This window comes from Pelobates fuscus, chromosome 12 (genome assembly GCF_036172605.1).
Source record: "Pelobates fuscus isolate aPelFus1 chromosome 12, aPelFus1.pri, whole genome shotgun sequence".
NCBI classification, from domain to species: domain Eukaryota; kingdom Metazoa; phylum Chordata; class Amphibia; order Anura; family Pelobatidae; genus Pelobates; species Pelobates fuscus.
Window position 1 is genome coordinate 39541786 of NC_086328.1, and position 26617 is coordinate 39568402.

At 44.1% G+C, this 26617-nt stretch overlaps 2 protein-coding genes across 2 annotated transcripts in view; both read right to left on the reverse strand.

The window, feature by feature from the left end:
* LOC134578629 (inactive hydroxysteroid dehydrogenase-like protein 1) overlaps positions 1-26617 on the reverse strand; it is a 1053979-nt gene that overhangs the window by 653988 nt on the left and 373374 nt on the right. The window lies entirely within an intron of this gene.
* The window catches only part of LOC134579260 (C-signal-like), a 42943-nt gene that overhangs the window by 4462 nt on the left and 11864 nt on the right, over positions 1-26617 (reverse strand). Inside the window, exons 2-5 of the mRNA XM_063438481.1 lie at positions 7561-7612; positions 3290-3477; positions 2739-2882; positions 1132-1242 (exon numbers count right to left, since the gene is read on the reverse strand). Of these exons, the coding sequence (XP_063294551.1) occupies positions 1132-1242; positions 2739-2882; positions 3290-3477; positions 7561-7612 (495 nt within the window). The remainder of the gene's footprint in view (positions 1-1131; positions 1243-2738; positions 2883-3289; positions 3478-7560; positions 7613-26617) is intronic.

A 26617-nucleotide genomic window follows, 5' to 3' on the forward strand; every position in this document is an offset into this window, starting at 1 on the left:
TTATCTGTCTCGCTTTATCAGCAATTAGACTCCTTATCAGGATTTAGGTTGATATTTGTATACGAGCAGCATATCCTGAGTGACGAAAAATTAGGAGCCAACAATTTTTCAGGCTCTCGTCACTCTAGTCCCGTTACATGGGATGTGGAGTTCTGCTCTCAACTTACAGCCAGTAGTCTATTGATATTAGGGGTCTACTCTATGTGATTTGCACTCTACACACTAAAAAAAGGGGGAGGGTCTGTTACATCAGCTGATGATCTGGGGCTAGTCTGAGTGTGCCGTTATTTCTCAACATATACTCCATTGCTTTAGCATATCCTGTGAGCGGGGGATTTCTCCCTCCCCTCCCTAGCAACTCTGCTATTCAGCAATCCAAATCAGGGAGACACTATTGTTTCTCTTAAGATACACACCAATAGCTATTTTAGCTGTTGAGACATTGTTGCAATTATTTTGATAACAAGGTGTGCTGTGAGGCCAGTACTTTACAGAGGATTCCTATTCTTTCACACTCTTTCACTGTATATACACTTTTATTATTAATTTTGGCGTTCATTATCTTCCCTAGAAGGGACTAATACAAATTTATTATTTTACATATTTTTCATGCATGTTCTATATTGGCAATTTTTAGCCATGATTATGAACAATTCTATCCTGGGGTATAGAGACTGATAATTGGGAGGACCCTTCTGTAATCCCCTTTTCAGTCTTTTTCTTTTCTAGATATCAATAGAAACTGACACTTTTTAAAATATACTAGTCAAACCCCTCTGGCTTTTAAACCAGACAACAGGTCATTTTACTTCCTGGTTTTGTAAAATGTGAACGCTTACCTACCGCACAGGAAAGGATAAAAACGGGGTAAATATGTGGAATTTTCCGGACAGAGTGGAGTTATTAAATTGTGTGCATATTTTTAAATAACCTCTGGATGCTCTTTTGGAAAAGCAATATTTAACAATAGAATTGTTCATTTGTGCGGTAAACGCTCATTGATCCAAGGACAAATCTCACTGACATTTTGGAGTCAAGAAGGCATTCCCCCTCCCCCTTCTGTAACAAAATTGGAAATCACTTCAAACTGTGTTTGAGAGAGAGAGATAAATAAATATTTATTACAGATACCTGATTTCCTCCCATATCTGTCTGCACCCAACCAGGGTGTATAGCAATGGTGATAATTCCATCTTCTTTGTATCCTACTGCTTGACATCGTGAGAGCATGTTTAAGGCAACCTGTACAGGAGATTAAAAATAAAAAAATAAGGAAAATAAGTACATGATATAAGCAAAATACTAGAGCCAGGACGCTAGAATCGGAACGACAGCCGATGCATTTCCACCACTGTGGGGACCACGCAGCAGTCCTGAACAGCTACAGTTTGTATAAGATTGAGATGAATGAGTGCTACATTGGGGGACGTGTGTACTTGGCTAACCCTAGTATATCACAAAACATAGGACAGACTCCATGGGCTCTTCATATACACTTAATGGCCTATATAAAATCTGACACTAGCTAGCAGCTGTAATATATATATATATATATATATATATAGGGAAACGTGTTTATTAATTTTAGGCTTAACCCAAATAATTGAGGGGGGGGGGGAGGTTGGAGGCAATAACTGAACACAGCCATATGGAGAACATTAACAATATATATAAAAAAAAATACAATGAAACCTAGAAAGAATAGCAGACTAAAGGTAGGGGTCATCATTGAACATTGGTGGTTTAGTATAACTGAGCTGGAAAAAAGCTTTAATGCATGTATGTTGCAAATATTCCCTACTATAATGGAGTCATCAAGAGAGCAAGCTCCCACCCTTACAGATACTAGACCACCAGGAGATTAACTTGTGACAACTTGGTTTTTATTCCACTTTGAAAAAAAAAAAAAGTTTAAAAAGGGGCATGCATCACTTGACAATCGTTTTTTTAAACCAGCAAACACTTTCAAAACAAATATACAAACTAAAGCAAGAAAAACTTGAAAAGTGTGTAATAAATTATTATAAGCTCACTATAAACTTGGTCACCTTGCATTGTTGGGCACACCTCTCAACTAGGGGAGTTTCTTCAGCCTCCCCCTCTTATCCATCCATCTCAGTTTCAGACCAGCCCACTAATGACAGAAATAGGGCATCATTGTGCAGGTGAGAGAAACACAACATTGGAGCCTACTCTGCATAATCTTTTCCCCTGGTCAGGATGTCCCACGGTGAAGAGATCTTCCAACTGCACATATGTAACTGTCAGGCATGCCCAATGCAAGGTAGGACACGGATTTGTTTGATAAGTGTCGTCCCCTCCAGACTGGTGTGGAACGCATAATATAGAAGAAGCAGGTAAATATGGGGAGGCGGAAATCCTACTTGCAAAGTGAGGCAAGAGTCTCCTTCAAAGCTAAGGCTTTTGAGCGAGACAGTTGTCTCAAAGTGATCCATGTCCCTTTAGACAATAATATGGTTACACTGTATATTGAAGTAAATAGAACATTCCATTATACTTAATGTCCCATGTACAAGCAGGATGTGTGTCTAATCTACACAAAATTGGACATATTAAAGGCTTTCTGGTATTTTACCATGTACACTAGTGTACATAGTACAATTTATAAGTGTGGTTGAAGAGAGTTCCCAGAAACAAGTAAATATCTTATCTGCAGTCTACCTAGCAGCCCATAGATTGCTCATTACTACAGAGACAAATATTGTGTTCTTTTGTACCTTGCTGCATCGATACGAAATAACGGGGAAATGTGAAAACAACTGTGGAAGGTCTTCAAGGGAGCCAAGGAGAGCTGAGATATAAACAATGGCAGATTTTTCTTTCGATTCTGCTCCAGATCGTTTTAGTAGAGGATGGCATGCCTAAGGAAAATGATATATGTTTGTACAAAAACAACAATGACCAACTATTTTAAAGTACAATAAATGTGCTAAATGCAACTACCTGAGCGATTAAGAAGTAACATTTATTCAGTAAATAGAGTGTTTTGATGAACTGTTATGAGTGGATAAGTGATTTCTAAAATTTACAACAAAAAAGTCAAAGAGAGATAATTTTGTTTGCGATTTATAGAATTTGAAGCCAGATAGCCCCATTATAAAGGCAACATCTTTGTTTTTAATGTGTAATCGTGTAACTATCACATTTGATAATACTAAAAAGTACTCCTTGATTTCTTGGAGTTTTCTAAGTCTTGCGGAAAGGATGCAGATTATATACATCTAAATCAGCAGGTAGAGGAAGATAATGAGCTTGAAATTGCCTTTACCTGAGCCACAAGCATAGGACCGACCACATTAATGTTGTAGACCTCAAGCATGTCCTCTGCGGTTTGGGTTTCGAGGGTGTGTGGGTGGAGAACACCTGCATTGTTAATTAAAAGATCCAGGTGTTGCCCGTTTAAATGCTTCTCTACCTCCTTCACACAAGCATTAACGTTGTCAGAGTTTGTGGTATCTACCAAACAATATGAAGACAAAGAAAAGAGAGGAGCTTATATAAATACAATGATATCAAAGTGTCACATTTATACATGGAAAGGATTTAAATTCTATTTTGCTGTACAGAATAAAGAAGGCCTTCAACTCATGCACTCTAATTATTCACTTTGCGGTTCTAATTGTGGCCCCAATCTCTGACATTGCTCTGGATGAGGTCATAGTCTTGAATGAAGTACATACATTATACCAAGAATATGGTGAAGAACAATGTGACTTAAGGAACAGTAAACCTTGCAAAATACATTGTGTTGGAATATTGCCAGGTCAATTTTCCTGCACGAATAAATCATGTTCACCTTGATGCATTGTTTCTAAGTCTCTTGTACTAATGCCCGATATACTAATGCCCGGTGCGACCACCAGGCGAATAAGAAAAACACACTGGGGGAAGACAGAAACAAAAAAAGGGTCTGGGGGAAGACCGAAACAAAAAAAAAGGGTCTGGGGGAAGACCGAAACAAAAAAAAAAAAAAGGTCTGGGGGAAAACCGAAACAAACAAAAAAAAGGTCTGGGGGAAGACAGAAACAAAAAAAAAGGTCTGGGGGAGAAAAAAAAAAGGTCTGGGGGAGACAGAAACAGAAAAGGGTCTGGGGGAGACAGAAACAGAAAAGGGTCTGGGGGAAGACAGAAACAAAAAAAAGGTCTGGGGGAAGACAGAAACAAAAAAAAGGTCTGGGGGAAGACAGAAACAAAAAAAAGGTCTGGGGGAAGACAGAAACAAAAAAAAGGTCTGGGGGAAGACAGAAACAAAAAAAAGGTCTGGGGGAAGACAGAAACAAAAAAAAGGTCTGGGGGAAGACAGAAACAAAAAAAAGGTCTGGGGGAAGACAGAAACAAAAAAAAGGTCTGGGGGAAGACAGAAACAAAAAAAAGGTCTGGGGGAAGACAGAAACAAAAAAAAGGTCTGGGGGAAGACAGAAACAAAAAAAAGGTCTGGGGGAAGACAGAAACAAAAAAAAGGTCTGGGGGAAGACAGAAACAAAAAAAAGGTCTGGGGGAGACAGAAACAGAAAAGGGTCTGGGGGGAGACAGAAACAGAAAAGGGTCTGGGGGGAGACAGAAACAGAAAAGGGTCTGGGGGGAGACAGAAACAGAAAAGGGTCTGGGGGGAGACAGAAACAGAAAAGGGTCTGGGGGAGACAGAAACAGAAAAGGGTCTGGGGGGAGACAGAAACAGAAAAGGGTCTGGGGGGAGACAGAAACAGAAAAGGGTCTGGGGGGAGACAGAAACAGAAAAGGGTCTGGGGGGAGACAGAAACAGAAAAGGGTCTGGGGGGAGACAGAAACAGAAAAGGGTCTGGGGGGAGACAGAAACAGAAAAGGGTCTGGGGGGAGACAGAAACAGAAAAGGGTCTGGGGGGAGACAGAAACAGAAAAGGGTCTGGGGGGAGACAGAAACAGAAAAGGGTCTGGGGGGAGACAGAAACAGAAAAGGGTCTGGGGGGAGACAGAAACAGAAAAGGGTCTGGGGGAGACAGAAACAGAAAAGGGTCTGGGGGGAGACAGAAACAGAAAAGGGTCTGGGGGGAGACAGAAACAGAAAAGGGTCTGGGGGGGAGACAGAAACAGAAAAGGGTCTGGGGGAGACAGAAACAGAAAAGGGTCTGGGGGGAGACAGAAACAGAAAAGGGTCTGGGGGAGACAGAAACAGAAAAGGGTCTGGGGGGAGACAGAAACAGAAAAGGGTCTGGGGGGAGACAGAAACAGAAAAAGGGTCTGGGGGGAGACAGAAACAGAAAAAGGGTCTGGGGGGAGACAGAAACAGAAAAGGGTCTGGGGGGAGACAGAAACAGAAAAGGGTCTGGGGGGAGACAGAAACAGAAAAGGGTCTGGGGGGAGACAGAAACAGAAAAGGGTCTGGGGGGAGACAGAAACAGAAAAGGGTCTGGGGGAGACAGAAACAGAAAAGGGTCTGGGGGGAGACAGAAACAGAAAAGGGTCTGGGGGAGACAGAAACAGAAAAGGGTCTGGGGGGAAACAGAAACAGAAAAGGGTCTGGGGGGAGACAGAAACAGAAAAGGGTCTGGGGGGAGACAGAAACAGAAAAGGGTCTGGGGGGAGACAGAAACAGAAAAGGGTCTGGGGGGAGACAGAAACAGAAAAGGGTCTGGGGGGAGACAGAAACAGAAAAGGGTCTGGGGGGAGACAGAAACAGAAAAGGGTCTGGGGGGAGACAGAAACAGAAAAGGGTCTGGGGGGAGAACAGAAACAGAAAAGGGTCTGGGGGAGAACAGAAACAGAAAAGGGTCTGGGGGAGAACAGAAACAGAAAAGGGTCTGGGGGGAGAACAGAAACAGAAAAGGGTCTGGGGGGAGACAGAAACAGAAAAGGGTCTGGGGGGAGACAGAAACAGAAAAGGGTCTGGGGGGAGACAGAAACAGAAAAGGGTCTGGGGGGGAGACAGAAACAGAAAAGGGTCTGGGGGGGAGACAGAAACAGAAAAGGGTCTGGGGGGGAGACAGAAACAGAAAAAGGTCTGGGGGAGACAGAAACAGAAAAGGGTCTGGGGAGACAAACAATAAAAGGGTCTGGGGAGACAAACAATAAAAGGGTCGGGGGAAGACAGAAACGATAAAAGGGTCTGGGGGGAGACAAACAATAAAAGGGTCTGGGGGGAGACAAACAATAAAAGGGTCTGGGGGGAGACAAACAATAAAAGGGTCTGGGGGGAGACAAACAATAAAAGGGTCTGGGGGAGACAAACAATAAAAGGGTCTGGGGGAGACAAACAATAAAAGGGTCTGGGGAAGACAGAAACAATAAAAGGGTCTGGGGGGAGACAAACAATAAAAGGGTCTGGGGGAGACAAACAATAAAAGGGTCTGGGGGGAGACAAACAATAAAAGGGTCTGGGGGAGACAAACAATAAAAGGGTCTAGAGGAAGACAAACACAAAAGAAGATTCTGGGGGAAGACAAAACAAAAAAGGGTCTGTGGGAAGTTCTACGTTTTTGCAAGTTTGTCAGTGGTTTGACAAAAAGCCCAAAGGGTGCCCTGTCTGCTGCAACCTGTTTGAGTAATTACTATACAAATGTGGATTTCCTAATACTCTAGGCATATCATATGTGTACAGATGAGAATGTATTTAACCAGGAAAGGTACATTCAGTTTACTCTGTTTTCCCATGAACTTCCTGGTCTTCCAAGGACAGTTTTGAAAGCAAGTTATGGATTTGTTAATAGAGGTTTTAGGAACGTTCCGTACTGCTCTCTTTCTTTGCTCTCTTTCTTTCCCCTCCTGATTTTCTTCTACCTTTTCTTATCATTCTCTTCTCTTTTACGTGGGTTGTGGTGTTTGTGTTTTCTTGCAGTTACTGTCACAGCTGCAGAAGGTACTCTGGTCAGCACATGGATCAAATGGGTAGCTCAACTAGCATTGGGAGAGGTGGTTTCTGTCGTGGAAATTGAGCAGGAACCGAACTCTGGTGAATAATACCTATCTGGCAGCATAGGTTAATGGCTTCTATTTTGGAATGTTAAATAAAGCTGTGGGCAGTCACTCTACCCTTGTATATGTTGTGATGTTTTTACTTCAAGGTGAGGAGAGGATTTGGGTGTTTTTCATGCCACTTTTCCAGTTTAACTATTTTGGTTACAATTTAGAGAATAAATCCCTATGTCAAAACCTTAGGGAAAAACAGTTTTTTGTATACGCATCAGTATATTAAATGTTATCCAATCAGAGGATAGATTTACTGCACCTGCAGCGTGTGCGCAGTGGAGAAAATAACAGGGATTGTACTTCAAAGCCATGTTTTTTTTTAGAGCCCACTCGAAATTGTGCACAATTGTCAAATGGATACAGTTCAGATCATTGACATCACAGTATTTTCTAAGGAAAACATATTGCAAAGGCGGAAAGAAAAAAAGGAAATGGAACAATCTGAAGTAAAAAAAAAAAAAAGAAGAGAAATAGGTTTCAAGGGATATTTTTTTATCTACCTATTTTCCATTCAGTAAAAATACTGCCAATTTACAGTAACAGACAAATCTGAAAGAAAAACAAAACAATAAAAACAGAAAAATATTGTAGACATACCAAGCGGAATTATGATGACGCTTGGATGTTTTCCAGACAATTTTCTCAATTCCTGAAAAGCAAGAATGAAAAATAAAAACCATTATATAACTGGGATAGATTAGATAGGACAGACAAACATTCATACTTTATGAGGGCACACCTGTCAGGACACACATCTGATTTTTACTCCCTTTTCTATTAAATGGCAGTGTTTACATTAAAAAGCCTGCAGGGACAGGAAACAGACACCAGGAAAACTACATTAAGCTGCAGTTGTTCTGGTCCTTTTAATCCCTCTTAATAGCCCACCCAATTCCCTGCCATAAATCAATATATTAAAGTAAAGTGCCAAATGGCACACAATGTGCACCCTTCTACTGGCTCAAAACACACAATATTACAAATACATACAACTATAAATTCACAAATATACAAATTTAAAAAATACAAACTCATACACGCAGATACACACAAACGGTTACACATACTCACAGATACGCACACTGTCACACATATACACACCAATACACTTACAGATACACACACACACAATCTGTTACATGTGCAATTTAAAATTTATTAAAAATAAAAATACATTTTTTCCTAGCCTTTATCTTTCCCTGGTGGTCCAGTGTATTTGTTCTGCACCTCCGCCGAACGCAGGCAGTGTACAAGTTCCAATGTTCAGAGCATTGCCATGGTAACCCGCAGCAACACTCTGAACAGCCGGAGCTCACGCGAGCCATGCTGATGGTCTACTCACAGCATAGATGTTCTCTATCTCCCTTCCAAAGCATCAGGACACGCTGGGCCAGTTAGTAAAGTCCATGAAGGAACAGTGGTCTCTTCTCACTGGCTCACTGGAGGAACAGAGCTCCTTATTGGTTGGCCAGGGAGATCCTTTGATCTACCCAGTCAGCTTTGGCCCATGGCAATTGTTGCCCACTGGGCAGTTACCAATCTGCCTGATTGACAGTCCGGGCCTGGGTGCTGCTGCTTGGAGAAGCTACATAGTGGGCAAGGAAGGAAAAGCAGGGTGGCATTTAGCCGTTTATTACAGTTAGCCCTGAGCCACCTGTTCTAATGGGAACATTTAGACCCAGACTCTTTTTTAAGGGCTGAGCAGTGTACATACACTGATAAAGAAGTCTTTTTATGGAGGGAGGTGTGTAAATATTTTTTTTTTTGTATGAAAGCTATAAATATTTTTTCTTGTATGCTGAAATAAAAGCATATTATGAGTCCAAAACCTATCAAATGCATTCAATTTGTGTTGGTGTATGGAGTGTTCCTTTAACATTTATTCATCCATTAAAAGAATAGCATGTATATGGCCATGGTATATACTAGGGAGCACAAGAAATAGAGTTTCACATGTTTTTACACCTGTACATGCTTACTTATATAAATTGTCACATATTCACAAAAATATACAGTAAAGGAATTATTGTATTTGTTCTGGTGAGTAGAATTATTCCCTTCTGGCTTTTTGCCTCTGAGAAAATACAATGTTTACATTACATTACAGCCTAGGGATGCCTCCACTGGCCACTCATCAGATAGCTACTACAGTTGCTTCCTGGGGCACTGCTGCACAGTGTGCAGCACTGCAATTTAGTGTCTCCTCCCTCTGCATGGAAACACTGAACTTTCCTCATATAGAGATACACTGATTCAATACATATATTATAATATACAGTGGAACCTCGGTTCTGGAACGCTCCTGTACTCAATTCAAACTAAATATTTGAGGGAAAAAAAAGGTCTTGGTATTAGAACAAAACACGGTATTAGCAAAAAAAAAAAAAAAAAATCATCGGCCTCCTAACACTAGACAAAGCAAACAGAGCTCCATTCTGTCAGCAAACAGAGCTGACAGGTAAAGTGAAGTTACATTTTCATTTCATTTCCATTGTGTTTATTGGTTTTCTGTATGATCTTATGCATTTAAGGTATTATTAAACTGTAATATGTGTGTTAAAATGCTGTACTTTTAGGGGTCTGAAATGGATTAATCCCATTTACATTAATTGTTATGGAAAATATTGATTCGGTTTTCGAACTCGGTTCTCAAATAGCTTTCTGGAACGGATTACGTTCAAGTTCCGATGTTCCATTGGCGGATCCAGGGGGGGGCAACGGGGCAATTGCCCCTCCCGAGATTCCCCCCTGCCGGCTAGTGCAGGGCTGGCATTGCCCAAGCGCTAGCCCTGCAATGTGCCTGCGGAACGGGGAGGGTGAGTGATCTCCCCGGTCCGCAGACACTGTGCTGACAGCCAGCAGGGGAGGGAGAGGGACAAGAAAGGACCCGGGAGCTCAGCCCGCAGCTCCTCCTGGTCCTCCTCTCGCGAGATTTGGAGCGTTGCCGCGGTTACCACGGCAACGCTCCAAATCTCGCGAGAGTAATCTCTAGCCCTGGAGCTGCGGGCTAGAGTTCACTATAACCACTGGACCACCAGGGATTCCCCACTGGGACCACCAGGGATCCAGAAATGTCCCCCCTCCTCCTCCTCCTCAATAAAGGTAAGAAGGGAGGGGGGACATACATTTATTTTAATAAATATATATATTTTTTTTTATTTATTAAAGAGCCTCCCTCCCCCCCCCCCCCATACACACACTGCCCCACATACAAACACTGACCCCATGTACACACTGACCCCATGCACACAAACACTGCCCCCATACACACAAACACTGCCCCCATACACACAAACACTGCCCCCATACACACAAACACTGCCCCCATACACACAAACACTGTCCCACAAACACTGTCCCCATACACACACTGCCCCACAAACACTGTCCCCATACACACACTGCCCCACAAACACTGCCCCACAAACACTGCCCCATACACACTGCCCCACAAACACTGCCCCATACACACTGCCCCATACACACTGCCCCATACACACTGCCCCATACACACTGCCCCATACACACTGCCCCATACACACTGCCCCATACACACTGCCCCATACACACTGCCCCATACACACACACAGTGCCCCCCCATACACACACTGCCCCACACATACATACTCCCCCCCCATACACACACTGCCCCACACAAACATACAGTGCCCCCATACACACACTGCCACCCTCACACACACACTGCCCCAACACACACACTGCCGCCCTGAAGCACTCACACTCACTTCACCGCTCACACACACACACTACACCTTTCACACACACTTCACCCCTAACACACACCACTTCTCCTATGCCCTATATCCAGGTAAGTTGTCAAACTGTTCTTAAACGGTATGTCTACTTACTCTGGTGTGGGATCCTGGCACTACTGGCACCATAACTAATACACTGAGCTGTAGTGGTTATTGTGCCAGGATTATTTAAATAATCTACAAGTGCCCCTCCCGAGATCAGGCTCTGGATCCGCCACTGCGATGTTCCACTGTATAATAATAATAATAATAATAATAATAATAATAATAATAATAATAATAAATGGCCAGGGCTGTGTTTGGCTTGTGCTGGCGCAGAACAACACTTCAGATGATGTCAGCCAAGTAGGCAGATCAGGGGCAGAGCCAGCAACTGCAGACTTGAACAAATGTAAGATTTTACTATATTTAGGGGAAGAGGGGGAGGGGGGGGCTAGATGGTGGTTTTAACACTAAAGTGTCCAGACCCTACAGTGTTCCTTTAATGTCGACTCAGAATTACCTGTGGCATTGCTTTGCACATGCTGAGCCACATATAATCAAATCAAATGGCTTCAAAGAAAGCCAGACATCGCACATTAAAAGGTGGTTTAAAATTAATACACTGTTTAGTGTATGGTCACATGTGTTCCTATGTTATATGACTTCCAATGTGCATATTATGATAAAGGGGATGTCACATCCCTGTTTTAAATTATAATACTTGATTAAAGGGGAACTGCCACTTACATTGAAATAAGACTATTGAAAATCACCTATAAATTGCATTTAATTTAAATTTATTTTTTGTGATGTGATTTTTGTTTTCTTTTAAATGTATATTAACCCTTTAAGGACGGATGCAATTGTACACGTCCGGATCAAAAAATGTAAACACAACCTTTAAATTTGAGCTATATGTCTGTTCAACCATAAGTCACCTTTCATATTACGTGCACCCACACTTATTATATATCATTTTGTTCAGGATAAATAGGGCTTTCATTTCACATAAAATATTTAGATTTGAAAACTTAATTTGATGGGAATAAAAACTGAAAGAGTGTAAGAGTTATAATACTGTTAGCAGTTGCAGCAATAAAATGCACATATTTGTATTCAGCAATGTCTCAGAAGTACAACAGTATCCCCCCCCCCCCCCTCCCCCTCCCCCCATGTCCAGGTTTTATGGTGTTTTGGAAAGTTACAGGGTCAAATATAAGACTTACTCATTTACATTTTTGTACATTAATATTCGCCAGGTTGGTTATGTTGCCTTTGAGATAGTATGGTAGCCCAGGAATGAGAAATATCCCCATCATGGCATTATCGATTGAAAAGGTATAGAAAATGGAGTATGTTCTTTCTTTTTTAGTAGCAACTTAGTCACAAACCCTAGCCAAAGCATTCACGTTTTTTTTGGTTTTACACAAAACCTGCCCTTTCACTGATGATATCATTGTGTATATATTTATGTATACCTAATATATGCACATTATAAATTTAATTCTAAGTGTATTTTGATAAGAATAAATATATATATATATATATATATATATATATATATATATACACACACACACACACACACACCATATAAAATACACAATATACACACACACACACACACACACACACACCATATAAAATACACAATCCAGTGCACTTGCTTATTCACTAAATGATTTAAAATCTCACATATTGTAATAGTTACACACTGCCCCCCTCTTTCTCACACACACACTGCCCCCCTCCTCTCTCACACACACACACACTGCCCCCCTCCTCTCTCACACACACACACACTGCCCCCCTCCCCTCTCACACACACACACTGCCCCCCTCTCTCTCACACACACACACTGCCCCCCTCTCTCTCACACACACACACTGCCCCCCTCTCTCTCACACACACACTGCCCCCCTCTCTCTCACACACACACTGCCCCCCTCTCTCTCACACACACACTGCCCCTCTCTCTCACACACACACACTGCCCCCCTCTCTCTCACACACACACACTGCCCCCCTCTCTCTCACACACACACACTGCCCCCCTCTCTCTCACACACACACACACTGCCCCCCTCTCACACACACACACACTGCCCCCCTCTCTCTCTCACACACACACTGCCCCCCTCTCTCTCACACACACACACTGCCCCCCTCTCTCACACACACTGCCCCCCTCTCTCACACACACACTGCCCCCCTCTCTCACACACACACTGCCCCCCTCTCTCTCACACACACTGCCCCCCTCTCTCACACACACACTGCCCCCCTCTCTCTCACACACACACACTGCCCCCCTCTCTCTCACACACACACACTGCCCCCCTCTCTCTCACACACACACACTGCCCCCCTCTCTCTCACACACACACACTGCCCCCCTCTCTCTCTCACACACACACACTGCCCCCCTCTCTCTCTCACACACACACACTGCCCCCCTCTCTCTCTCACACACACACACTGCCCCCCTCTCTCTCTCACACACACTGCCCCCCTCTCTCTCTCACACACACTGCCCCCCTCTCTCTCACACACACACTGCCCCCCTCTCTCTCACACACACACACTGCCCCCCTCTCTCTCACACACACACACTGCCCCCCTCTCTCTCACACACACACACTGCCCCCTCTCTCTCACACACACACACTGCCCCCCTCTCTCTCACACACACACTGCCCCCCTCTCTCTCACACACACACTGCCCCCCTCTCTCTCACACACACACTGCCCCCCTCTCTCTCACACACACTGCCCCCCTCTCTCTCACACACACTGCCCCCCTCTCTCTCACACACACTGCCCCCCTCTCTCTCACACACACTGCCCCCCTCTCTCGCACACACACACACTCTGCCCCCCTCTCTCGCACACACACTCTGCCCCCCTCTCTCGCACACACACTCTGCCCCCCTCTCTCGCACACACACACACTGCCCCCCTCTCTCTCACACACACACTGCCCCCCTCTCTCTCACACACACACTGCCCCCCTCTCTCTCACACACACACTGCCCCCCTCTCTCTCACACACACACTGCCCCCCTCTCTCTCACACACACACTGCCCCCTCTCTCACACACACACACACACTGCCCCCCTCTCTCACACACACACACACTGCCCCCCTCTCTCACACACACACACACACTGCCCCCCTCTCTCACACAATAGATCCCCTATAGGCACACACTGCACACACACCACACACACACACACTATTTTCCATAAACGCACACACTTTACAACCCTTACACTGTCACGTATTCAACCTCACCTTGTGGTGTTGGCAATAGGAATTGCCTTCCAAGCAGTGATGGAAGCGCCGTAGGGCGGTCCGGCGCTGGTATACCTGACTGCTGAAGCATATCTGTGGACACTGGCCGGATCCACACCATATTATAGCCCCACGTCTGCCCATGGTAACGACGGCGTTGATGTGCATGTGACATCGTATAATAGATGCGCACGCACGTTTAGGGGTCAAAGGCGTGAGAGAGAGAGAGAGAGAGAGAGAGAGAGAGAGAGAGAGAGAGAGAGAGAGAGAGAGAGAGAGAGAGAGAGAGAGAGAAAATTGTAGATTATGCTAGCTTTAGTGTACCTATAATCTTAATTTTATTAATGACAGGAGGCGAGTATTTGCTTAACCCCTTAAGGACCAAACTTCTGGAATAAAAGGGAATCATGACATGTCACACATGTCATGTGTCCTTAAGGGGTTAAGTCTCTCTTTACTAGAACTCCACAGCAGCACAGAAAACAACCAATCAGAAAAAAGTTAAGTACTATAAAACTCCCCTCCTCATGCATCATTTCCTCTTTCAAGCTGCGATAAAAACAGAACAAAAGGCAGAAAACATAATGGGGGAGAAACGAAGTCCTAGATACGATGAATACAACGATGTCCACCATCCGAGAAGAACCGCCAAACCAGATTGTGTTGATGGACTGTAAACTGGAACGAGAGAAAAAAACAGAATCGAACAGGTTGAATATCCAATGAAAAGTACTCTGAATAAACATGTGTGCACCCAATGTAGCAACCAAAATTACCTTAAAATGTAGATATCCCAACCCTACTATGAAAATAAACATAGATATAAGAACAGGCGACAGGAAGCAGAGACAACAAACAGAGTTGCATACGTACCTGATTAATCCAATTTTTTTTACATAAAACAAGGGTGGGAAAAGAATGGGTGGGAAATACTCGCCTCCTGTCATTAATAAAATTAAGATTATAGGTACACTGAAGCTAGCATAATCTACAATTTTATAACATGACAGGAGGCTTCGTATTTGCAGTTTTAACGCTCAATCAACAAACCCAACGCTGTTTGTTTCGCTGGTACCTATTCTCGGAGCTACCCGAGCAATCCTAAATGGACTTTCCAACTGCGATAGATGACAATACACCGATCGATGGAGACGCCAGCTGATGAAGTATCCCAAAAACTGAAAAAAAAAAAAAACAACGTCCGTTGACAGATCCATTGTACGTGGGGATGCAACCTGTTGCCTACCAGCTGGTCCATGAGCTGACAAGCCGCCCTATTAGCCATTTCCCTGCAGTGAAAAAATTTTTGAAAGTCATATGCGGATTTAGGGCCGCGATAAGACACTGCCACCATGTCTCAACTCTTGATGTGTAAGGTTGCTCCACCGATCGTGCCAGGATCACCCAGCAACGCGGCCTTGTAGGTAGATCTTCAATCTCAAGGAATGCGCCTAAGTCCACCACCAAATCGCAATAGAACCAAGTAGGATATTTCGTTCCCTCTTGGCCTATCCGGTGAGACGTTCCATCTGAGAATACATTTCTAATGCACGCCAGAGTGTGGTCAAACTAGCCGTATCCTAAGTGATTCCAATATTCCAAGTGGACTGTGTAATCCTCGAATGCGGTAGGGGAAAGACTCCAAAAGGACGTCCATTCAGGGTTCCGAATTGAACTCGTGACGAGGAACGGTGGTCGACTATTCTGGGAATAGTGAATCCCAGAAATAGTCAAAGGGATGGGAAATGCAAACCGGAGTGCAAATTTCCATCCAGATATGTCCTCGTCTAAGCGTGAAAGATGTCTGTGTAGGATTCGGGGTACACCAGGTATCCCCATAAGGTCTCGTAGGTCTCCTTGACTGTAGTTGAAAAGTAGGTTGGCGCAAATCCAAAAAACAAAACGGCTCCTGTGAGGGATAAATAGAGTATAGTCGGAGGACCCACCATCTCCGAACCCTGTTCACCAGGTATGCGCTCTGAGGAGACAGGGCAGTCCTGCCATCTTATCCCAAGATCGTAATGACCGGGGAGGTCAAGACAACTGGGGTTCCCGGTCTTATCCTGTGACCCTTACGTACGGTTTTACCTTCCGACCGGATAATAGGCCTTCCTTAATCTTGTTGCCCGAGCAAGGCAGTGCCCGTTTGCTCCATGAAGGTCTCCGTATCTCCTGACACCTTGACATGGGAGAAACTGTCTGCGCAGTTTGTTCGTAATGGTCTGGATATCCAAAACAGAAAGCAATCTCTGTATTATATGGTGTAGAATATGCCAAAAACCTGCACTCTCATAATACCGGAGGACCATCCGTTAGCCGTACCATCTCCAGGAGTGTGTGTAAATAACTCCCCCCGTTATACCTCTGAGTATTTCTTGCGTGTTTTACAGCGGTCCGGCTCCAGTAGATCCATCACAGGAGATAAAATAGAGGGATCTAGTCTAAACATGTAATTCTTGCATGACAAGGCTGTCCTCTAGAACGAAGTTAGTAGCGTGGAGGTCAGCTCTAATTGAATACAGGAGGGACGCCCCTCTATGTAGTCATCAATGTCTCGCACAGGCACAAGCCTGTGTGATGAACAAATGGCCGGTACTGTAGAGCGTCGAGTGTAGGAGAGAGCCGCGCTCTCTACTACTGTGATCGCATACCGTGAGAGCGTCCGGCTGTTAGCCCGAGCGGGCCGCACCTATCAGTAACCAACAGCAGAGTCTACATCCGTGATCGGTTCTCTCAATGAGAATGGGTCCACCCAACCTGTCCTCTGTATCCAGCCCAGTATCTGGTTGAGGACGAGCTGCGCCCTCTAATAACAAATCAGTATCCGGTTCTGTGAGAGGGTTCGCCCTCTGTTCCTGAAAAATAAATATACTCGGAGCGAGGTGATGGAGGGCCGCACCCTCCTGTGGTGCAAACTAGAGTCCCTAGAGATTCAGGGTGACCAAACTGTAGGGCGCACCAATTATAAATGTCAGCAAAAGGCTGAGGGCAATCTGGGAAACAACGATGGAAAAAAAACCTATCAACCGACTATCCGGATCCCGTGCGCGCGCGTGCGGGGTCCAGGTAGACCGTTGGTAGTCCGAGGAAAGCTGGAGACGTTCTCCGCAATCCACGAGTGCCCGGGAGGTCGGAGGAGGCCAAGTCAGGCCTCACGACGACCCGAGCGAAAGGAAAAGGAAGTCATGGAAAAAAAAAAAAAGCAACAATGAACGTAGATAAGAGAAAATAAACCCATTCTATCTCGGATAGAAGGCAAGCAGCAGGCCGGAAGGTAAGAAAAGTAAGTCCCACTGGACAGGGCCAGGAGCTAACCTAACGCAGGAAAAAACTACCGAACCTATAAGGATTCCGGGAGGCAGATACGGAGTAGCTGGTAAAGACAAGGACAAAACACTGTGCGAAGTTCTCCTTGGAGATGTGCCGTCGCCAGTTTGAAGTAAACCGTGGACGCGTCCGGGGTCTTCATAAGAAACTTTGCCCTTCAGGCCTAAAAGGGTTCGGTACCAATAGTGTAGGCCCGTCAGAAGGCATAGGCCCAGCAGGCCAAACAAATGGACACAGAAAGGTTAGCCAAGTAAATCGTCACAGACATAGCCGGCCATTCAAGTAGACACCGACCTAGCAGGCTATTCAATGGGGCACAGACATAGCAGGCCAATCAATGGGGCACAGGCATAGCAGGCAGTTTTAATGTGCATAAAAATAAATAAGAAATATAATATATACTAAATATAATGAATATAACTTAATACAGTATACCTAAAATATAAGCAATAAATAAAATAATACCATAATAGAATGAATATATAACTAAATACGTAAAATATAAATAACAAATATAATAGGATATCAAAAATATAAACCCTAAATAAGTCATATTAAATCCCAAAGCCACCCACTATAAGCAGGAGGCAGTGGTACTCTGACCTGTACTGTCTGCAGAGCAGCAAAGAAAGAGGAAATGATGCATGAGGAGGGGAGTTTTATAGTACTTAATTTTTTTCTGATTAGTTGTTTTCTGTGCTGCTGTGGAGTTCTAGTAAAGAGAGACTTAAGCAAATACGAAGCCTCCTGTCATGTTATAAAATTCTATGTGCTGGATCAACTAGTAATCCTGACATACTACATCATCTATACACATACACTACAGCCCCTATGCACATACTCTCTCATTCTCTGCACTCCCTAGCCATACATATTACACCACGAACACAACACAACTGAAACTTACGCAAGACACCACAATCAACTCGCTCTACACACACGTAATTCCACAAGCAGGCTCCAAACACATGTACAATAATTTTTTCTGGACCTTTTGTCCTCTGATATCCCACTTATGGAGAAACCAGGGACAAGTCACAAGCAAGTTAATAAAATTTCCTTGCACTGTGCATAACAAATAAAGAGCTCTGTGCATGGGCTGCCCTAGAAGAGCATTGACCCAACATGCTCACTTTGAGAGGGGACATGCTTGTCACAGGTGATGACAAACCCAACGTCTGGCCCTGCTTCAAACTATACACACACACACACACACAAAAATCTGATTTAATCTCGGAATCTTCAGCTTCATTCATTTTAATAGGAACTTCTCTATTAAGCAACTAAAACAGCTATATTATAAATAAATTAAAAAAAAAACCCTTTTTTTTTCTTATTTTATCTTTCAGCTATTTAGAAGATAGCTTCCTAATATGGCACCCTTATGTGGATCCTATGTGGATCCTATCTAAGGATATCAAATTAGGACGCGGTTTAGTAGTGCACACTGTTACATACACGGTCATTTACCCATCCATGCACACTGTCACAAACATGATCGTTAACCCATGCATACACACGATTATTAGGGTGCACCAGCCCAGCGGACGCAGTATCTGGCTGACCAGCAGAAGGACAGCACACTGCACAGTGCTCCCCTCCTGCCAGTCTTTGCATGTAGCATGGCCGAGCCACTGATTGGAGTAAAGGAACTTGTAGAGGAACACACTGAACCTGCAGAGCTGGTGCCTCTATCCCGGTACGTGGCTTGGCCACACTAAAAGTAGGAGGGCAATCAGACACACAGGGGGAGGGAGCCTGGGGGCATTTAGACACACGGAGGGGCTCTTTAATACTTCTAAATTCTAACATGAGACTCTTACAGACTTGAAGTTTGGCCACCCCTGATATACACGGTCAATTACCCATGCATGCACACACACAGTCATATACACTATCATTTCACACATGCGTATACAGTTATTTGCCCATACAGGCACACAGTCATATGCAGTGTCATTCACCTATGTGTGCAGTGTAGCTCCCTCAGACTTAAATAGGGCAATCAGACATAAGGGTGTGATGGATAGAAATTAATGTGTGTAAAATGTCTATTTACTATGTACACCTGTGATCATTTACTACTCAAAATGACTGCTAGTGCACCACCTCCCATCGACTAAGACCCTCGTGTAACAAGATGGCGTCTCCATCCGGAGCTACACACAAAGACAATGATGACATCACACCTTGGAGGAAGTACATCAAGATAAAACACTTAAACTTAACACTTGTTTTCCTGGCACTATACTGCCCTGAGGGTGCCCCACCCTCAGGGCCCCCCTCCCACTGGGCTATAGGATGAGGAAGGGGTTAAATTTACCTCTTTCTCCAGCGCCGGGCGGGGGACTCTCCTCCTAGTCTGAATGCGCATGCATGAAAATCACAGTGAGAAGCGCGGAATGAGACAGCCACTAGAGGCTGAATTAACCCTATTATAAACATAGTAGTTTCTGTGAAACTGCTATGTTTCTAGAAAAAAGGGTTAAACCTAGCTGGACCTGGCACCCAGACCACGTCATTAAGCTGAAGTGGTCTGGGTGCCTATAGTGGTCCTTTAACACCTAACCAATACAATTTTTACTTTTACTAATATCTAACCCTTAACCAATTGAAAAGTTTTACTTTCGGTATTTGCACACGTTGCCTTCTTAAGGGGCTACCCGCCCCCCCTAACAATACACTTGGAAGTTTTCATTTAACTGAACCTTTCTGTGTCAGTGTGATTTCTTCGTCGTGCACGCTTTTTATTACATTTAAACCATTTGGACAGGGGCAGATATTCAAGCAAACACTTGGTTTGGTCTAGAACAAGAGTAGGCCCAAATTCTGGGCCGAAGCCGAAACTTCAGGATGCCATTGGGTGAAAACGACTTTTCCCCAAATTATTTTAAAATCGTTTTTTTTCTATAATTTTATTAATATTAGACTTTTTAATAAATCTAATATGAAAAACTTCCCTTCTCTTTTAGTGGTCCCCCCTACCGCCGTGTTCCTGTTCCCTTCCCTGTACCTTATCCACCCCCACCTTAATGTTCCTCTCTCCTCTCCGCTAGTGTTCTCTCCCCCTTCCCCTGTCCCAAAGTGTTCTCCTCCCCCCCCCCCCACCCCCACCAAGTGCAGTATTCTTGACTTTGCATGTTATCATTACCATCATTCATTGTGATATATAATCTTTTGAATGGTCAATGCAAGCATGTCTGTTAAACTATGCACTACAAAAATAAAGTATATAAAAAAATAAAACGATTTTGGTGCATCCCTACAAATTAGGGAACTATCTACTAAAAAGTTTATGGTAAGGAATAACAGACATTTGCGTTTCAAAACAAATCAAATTTTCACCCTGTGTACTTATGCCAAATGCATATATACACAAAATGCTTAATACAGAACAAACACTGTCTCATACATACACAAACAGCAAACAATCCCTCCTTCTCCCTCACATACTCAGGTGATGGTGGTGGGAAACTGGAAGCAGCCCATTTCAGCCAGTATGGTACCTCATTTCTGTTATTGTCCTACTCCAACATGTCCCCCAGGCAGGGGGATGGAGTGCATGCACTGCTTTCTGGAATTAAAGCGCTGGCTCTGGCCGGGTGCCTAGACTCTTTTTGCAAGCCCCGGCACAGTACAGTGTTGGAGTGTTCCGTCCTAATCTGCAGTAATGATTTGAAAGCCATCCCTGATCTTTCCTCCCCGTGACTGTATCTGGACTCATGTACTGCAGGCACAGTGTTCCTGCTACAAAAAAAAAAAAAAATATATATATATATAAAAAAGATAAATAGCTTGGCACTCTCCTTACTTGTAATCCAATAAATCTGCCTGGGTGCAAACGGTAAATCGTTCCATATATAACCAAAAAAGAATCCAGGATGCACTCTAAGGACTTGTGTAAAAAAGTGTTCCGTTTTATTTTAAGTGCGAACAGAAGAACCAAAGTTTCGACCTCTGCAGGTCTTTTTCAAGGTTACTGTATCTAACAAAATGGTGAGTTTATATAAGTAAAATATAAGTGCACTTACCAATGATTAGCGTTGTGAATCCCTTCACCGAAACCCGGAAGTGAATTAGGACCGCCTACTCAACGTCATTACGTCATGACGTCCGGCGGATTACAGGGTGATTACCATGCCAACGTATTATACAATCTTTCAGTGCCGGTTGCTGTGATAGAGAGTGGGTAAACGGTGATAGTAAAAGGGAACTAACAAGATGGAAGATGAGATAAGATAATGCTAAATCCATACCCATGTGAACATTGCTAGTATCTAGGGGCCACGGAGTGTAAAATGAGTGAGAAACAAGTGAAATATAAGTGAATGGGTGATATACATCAATAAAAACTTATACAGTGGCTGATAGACAAAGACATTCACATAGTATGAAAAATTAATATAAGAGTATAGACCTTACTATGACTAAGGGAATAAACCCTTAGAAAGAAAATATATATTGATAAGAACTATCTGTAACAACAAATACGTTTAGACATAGAATAAACTCACATAAAAATAAAATACAGGACCAAAATTAGTGTGTGAAAAAAAAAAAAAAAAAAACCACACAGCTAATTTGAACGCTAACTTTGGCCAGTGTTTGCGACCAAGTGGCTACTAAAAAAGACTGGACATACCCAATTTGCAATACCTTGGGTTGTCTACCTTTGCAAATGCTATGCCATCGTGGGGGTAATTCTCATTCCTGGGCTACCATACGGTCTCAAAGGCAACGTAATCAATCTGGCGAATTTCAATGTGAAAAAACTGAAATATGTAACATGCTATATTTGACCCTGTAACTTCCCAAAACACCATAACACCTGTACATAGGGGGTACTGTTTTACATGTGAGACATCGCTGAATACAAATATGTATATTTTAATGCAGTAAAAGCAAAAAGTATTATGACATTCACAGTTAAAATTTCACTTAGAACAAAAAAACAAAATAATGTAATTCTTATTTTATCCCATTTTTTCAATATTTTATTCACATTAAATTAGGTTTCGTACTTAAATATTAGAGGTTGAATGAAGGCCCTGTTTCCCCTGAATAAAATGATATATAATAAGTGTGGGTGCACATAATATGAAAGAGGTGAATTATGCCTGAAAAGACACAGTCAAATTCAAGTTTTTGTTTACATTTTGTTTGATCACAGCGTGTACATTTGGCTCAGCCCTTAAGGGGTTAATGCATGTCATTGAACCATGCTAATCATGGGTGGGGAAAAAAAACAAATCACAAATTGTATTCATGTTTTTCAGTTAATATTTGTGATTCCCAGTGAAACACAACATTTACTTATTTGACAAAGCCTTGCTAGGTTTTGTGTGTATATATATTTCACTGAATAAAATCTCAGTCTCTTAAAAAAAAAAATGAAAAAAAATAAAATAAAATAAATAGTCTCTGATTCAGACGCCTAGGTGGCAAGGTAGTGTTTAGTGCTTCTTATGAGGCACAGGGTTGTCACAGGGTTGTCACAGGGTTGAAGAATTTGCACGTAGTAGAATTCTGCATGTTTACAATGACTTGACAAAAATCTAGCATTCGAAGATAAAGGGGAAACTGGTAAGTAGGTGTGTGTGCATATACACTGAACAAAATTATAAACGCAACACAACCTTTTGGTTTTGCTCCCATTTTTCATGAGCTGAACTGAAAGATCTAACACTTTTTCTATGTACACAAAAGGCCAATTTCTCTCAAATATTGTTCACAAATTTGTCTAAATCTGTGTTAGTGAGCACTTCTCCGTTGCTGAGAATCCATCCACCTCACAGGCAGGGGCGTATTAGCCGCGAGGCAAACAAGGCATCTGCCTTGGGCAGCATTTTCCAGGGGGCGGCAAAAAACGCCGCCCCCAAATGCCCAGGGCAAATGCCTTGTTAGCCTTGCGGCTAACTGACATGCCGTCTGGGCGGGCGGGCGGTCTGCTGGGCGGCTGGTGAGGGAGCACTTCCTCTGAGCTGTCTGCTCAGCTCCCTCGCGTGCCGCAGAGTGAGGCTGGGAGCCGTAATATGACGTCATATTCCGGCTCCGCCTCCCAGCATCACTCTGCGGCACGCGAGGGAGCTGAGCAGACAGCTCAGAGGAAGTGCTCCCTCGCCAGCGCCGCCCAGCAGCCACTGGACCACTAGGGAGAAATAGGACCCCCCCCCAGCATTCCCAAAGGTAAGGAGGCTGGGGGGGGTTAAATTAAAAAAAATGTGTTAAATATGTGAGTGAGTATGTGTGTGTCTGTCTGTTAGCGTGTGTGTCTGTCTGTATGTCTGTTAGTGTGTATGTCTGTTAGTGTGTGTGTGTATGTATGTCTGTTAGTGCGTGTGTGTGTGTGTGTGTATGTATGTCTGTTAGTGCGTGTGTGTGTGTGTATGTCTGTTAGTGAGTGTGAGCGTGTCTGTAAGTGTGTGTGTGTTTCTGTTAGCGAGTGTGTGTTTCTGTTAGCTAGTGTATGCGTATCTGTAAGTGAATGTGTGTGTGTGTATTTAGAAGGCGGGACGGGGGAAGGGTGGTGAGGGCGGGGGGAAGGGTTGGATGGGGGTGGCGCGGGAGGAGGGCACCTGAGTTTTGTCCTGCCTAGGGCAGCACAAAACCAGGATACACCACTGCTCACAGGTGTGGCATATCAAGATGCTGATTAGACAGCATGATTATTGCAATGGTGAAAAAAGTTAGGTACTATAAAACTCCCCTCCCCATGCATCATTCCCTCTTTCTTTGCTGCTCTGCAGTCAGTACAGGTCAGAGTACCACTGCCTCCTGCTTCTAGGGTGGCTTTGGGATTTAGTATGATTTATATTTAGTTATATATATTTTATGTTTATGGTATTTAGTGATATCTATTATATTTCGCTTCAGGTTATATATTTTATTTATATGTTGTATTTAGTTATATTTATATTATTTGATATCATTTAATATATTTTATGTTTATGGTATTTAGTTATATCTATTTTATTTCGTTTCATATGATATATTTATCATTTATAAATTATGTATTGTATTTCGTTATATATTTATTATTTGCTTCGGGATTACTGCCCGTTTTTTACTCCTTGCTTCCCCGGTTTCTTGGGGATGTTTTCTTTCATGTGGTGGTTTTAGGGGGGGTTCCTGGGGATTCCTGACAGTTTGCTAACCCCTCCCCCCCAACCCACTCCCTAGCGCCCTTCTATTAGCCCCCGTGGGCTACGGGCGCTCTGCTCGGGGTGTCAGGAGACTAGCCGTTTGGCTGCCTCTTCTGACTCCCTGAGCTCCAGTGTGAACCTGCTGGCTCCCAGGTTTTCTCGCGGTCGGACACGAGTACCCGGCGGCCGGGTCCGCTCACACACGTGGCCGCCTCGCCGCTGCCGGCTTCTTCATAGAGCCACATGCATCCGACCGGCTAGAGGAGGGTGCGCCTGCTCGCGGCCCCTCCTCCAGATGCAGTGGTCGGACCGCAAGTGTTTTCGCTCGCTGGCATTCTGGCGTTGTTACACGGCTCATACAGAGCCGGTCTGAAAGTTAGATCAGGGGTCAGCACGGTTTGTGTTCTTATCACCAGTTGGTTTTGTCATAAAACCAAGTAGGTGATAACTTTTATATTGCACAATTAAGCTAGTGTTCTTAAGCGCATATCCTTATGCATCAGTAGATATGTTCCTGATCCATCTCTGGAGTCACAGATGAGACTACTCTAGGATGATATTCTCTGTCCATGCCAAATATACAAGCTAAGCAGACCTGGCTCTGGCTCAAACTGGTATGGGAGACCAGTCTATGCTGACACTGATTCAATCCTATCAGATTCTGTGACTAGTAGAATTGGAAGGTGGTCCCTTCCAAGCTCAATAAGAGGGTGCATTGAGTTGGCTATTGTTTTATTCCTGAAAATATACCATGGGTACAATAACCTTCGGGCGGCATGCTGATGATGCATAAATCTCCAACTGGTCTGCATGCCCATGTGCATAACCTATTCTCAGTTAAAAATGTATTGCTCAGTATATCATGTTTTAATGGACACTATTATCACTGGAACATTTTCAGCTTATACCCATTACAGCTGGAATACCACTAATTGCCTGCTGGGCATTTAGGGACTACTAGTCCCAGTTATATGTTATTAACACAGTATTATGCTTTCTAAAAGGGTTGGTGTCTGGGGGCCCTATGTCACAGGGTACCCTGAAGATTGACATATATTTAAGGGACTCTGCCCATACACAGGGGTCCCTTATTACTCATTTAGACGCAACCCAGGATTGGCCTGCCCTATGTCTGTGCCTCATCGATTGGCCTATCTGTGCCCGACCCCCATTTGGCCGCAGGCCTGGGGGAATATCACTGAGGAGAGTGAGAAGAGCTCTGTCCCACTATTGACAGGGAGGTAGGTGGGTGTCCAGACAAGCACTTCTACCATACTATCAAGAGGACACCAGTATACGGGCACCTAAATATGATTGGAGGGGTGAAGGCCCTAAACCTCATGCCATGAAGGCAGGGCCGGACTGGCCCACCGGGATACCAGGAAATTTCCCGGTGGGCCCGGCACCTGGGGTGATTATCAGTGATTAGGCTCCTGTGTGAGGTGTGCGGCCGCAGAGGACCCCATGGGAGCAGGGGGAGACAGGCGTCCGACACCTCACACATGGCCGTCCGGGATCATTAGAAAATAATAATAATTTGCGACGGGGCGGAGCTTAGTGTGCGGCAGGGGCCTGGTTAATGCAGCATGGGAAGCAGGAAGGAGTCCCTGCTTCCCCAACACCCAGCCTCCAGGAGCTCCAAGGGATGTGGAGGTAAGAGGCAGAAGTCAGTGTGTGATTGTCTGTGTGTGACTGTCTGCCTCTGTGTGTGTGACTGTCTGCCTCTGTGTGTGTGTGTGACTGTCTGCCTCTGTGTGTGTGACTGTCTGCCTCTGTGTGTGTGACTGTCTGCCTCTGTGTGTGTGAGTGTGTATGTGTGTGTGTGACTGTCTGCCTCTGTGTGTGTGAGTGTGTATGTGTGTGTGTGTCTGTCTGCCTCTGTGTGTGTGAGTATGTGTGTGTGTGTCTGTCTGCCTCTGTGTGTGTGTGTATGTGTGTGACTGTCTGCCTCTGTGTGTGTGTGTATGTGTGTGTGTGTGTCTGACTGTGTGTGTGTGTGTGTGTGTGTGTGTGTGTGAGACTGTCTGCCTGTGTGTGTGTGTGTGTGTCTGCCTGTGTGTGTGTGTGTGTGTGTGTGAGACTGTCTGCCTGTGTGTGTGTGTGTGTGTGAGACTGTCTGCCTGTGTGTGTG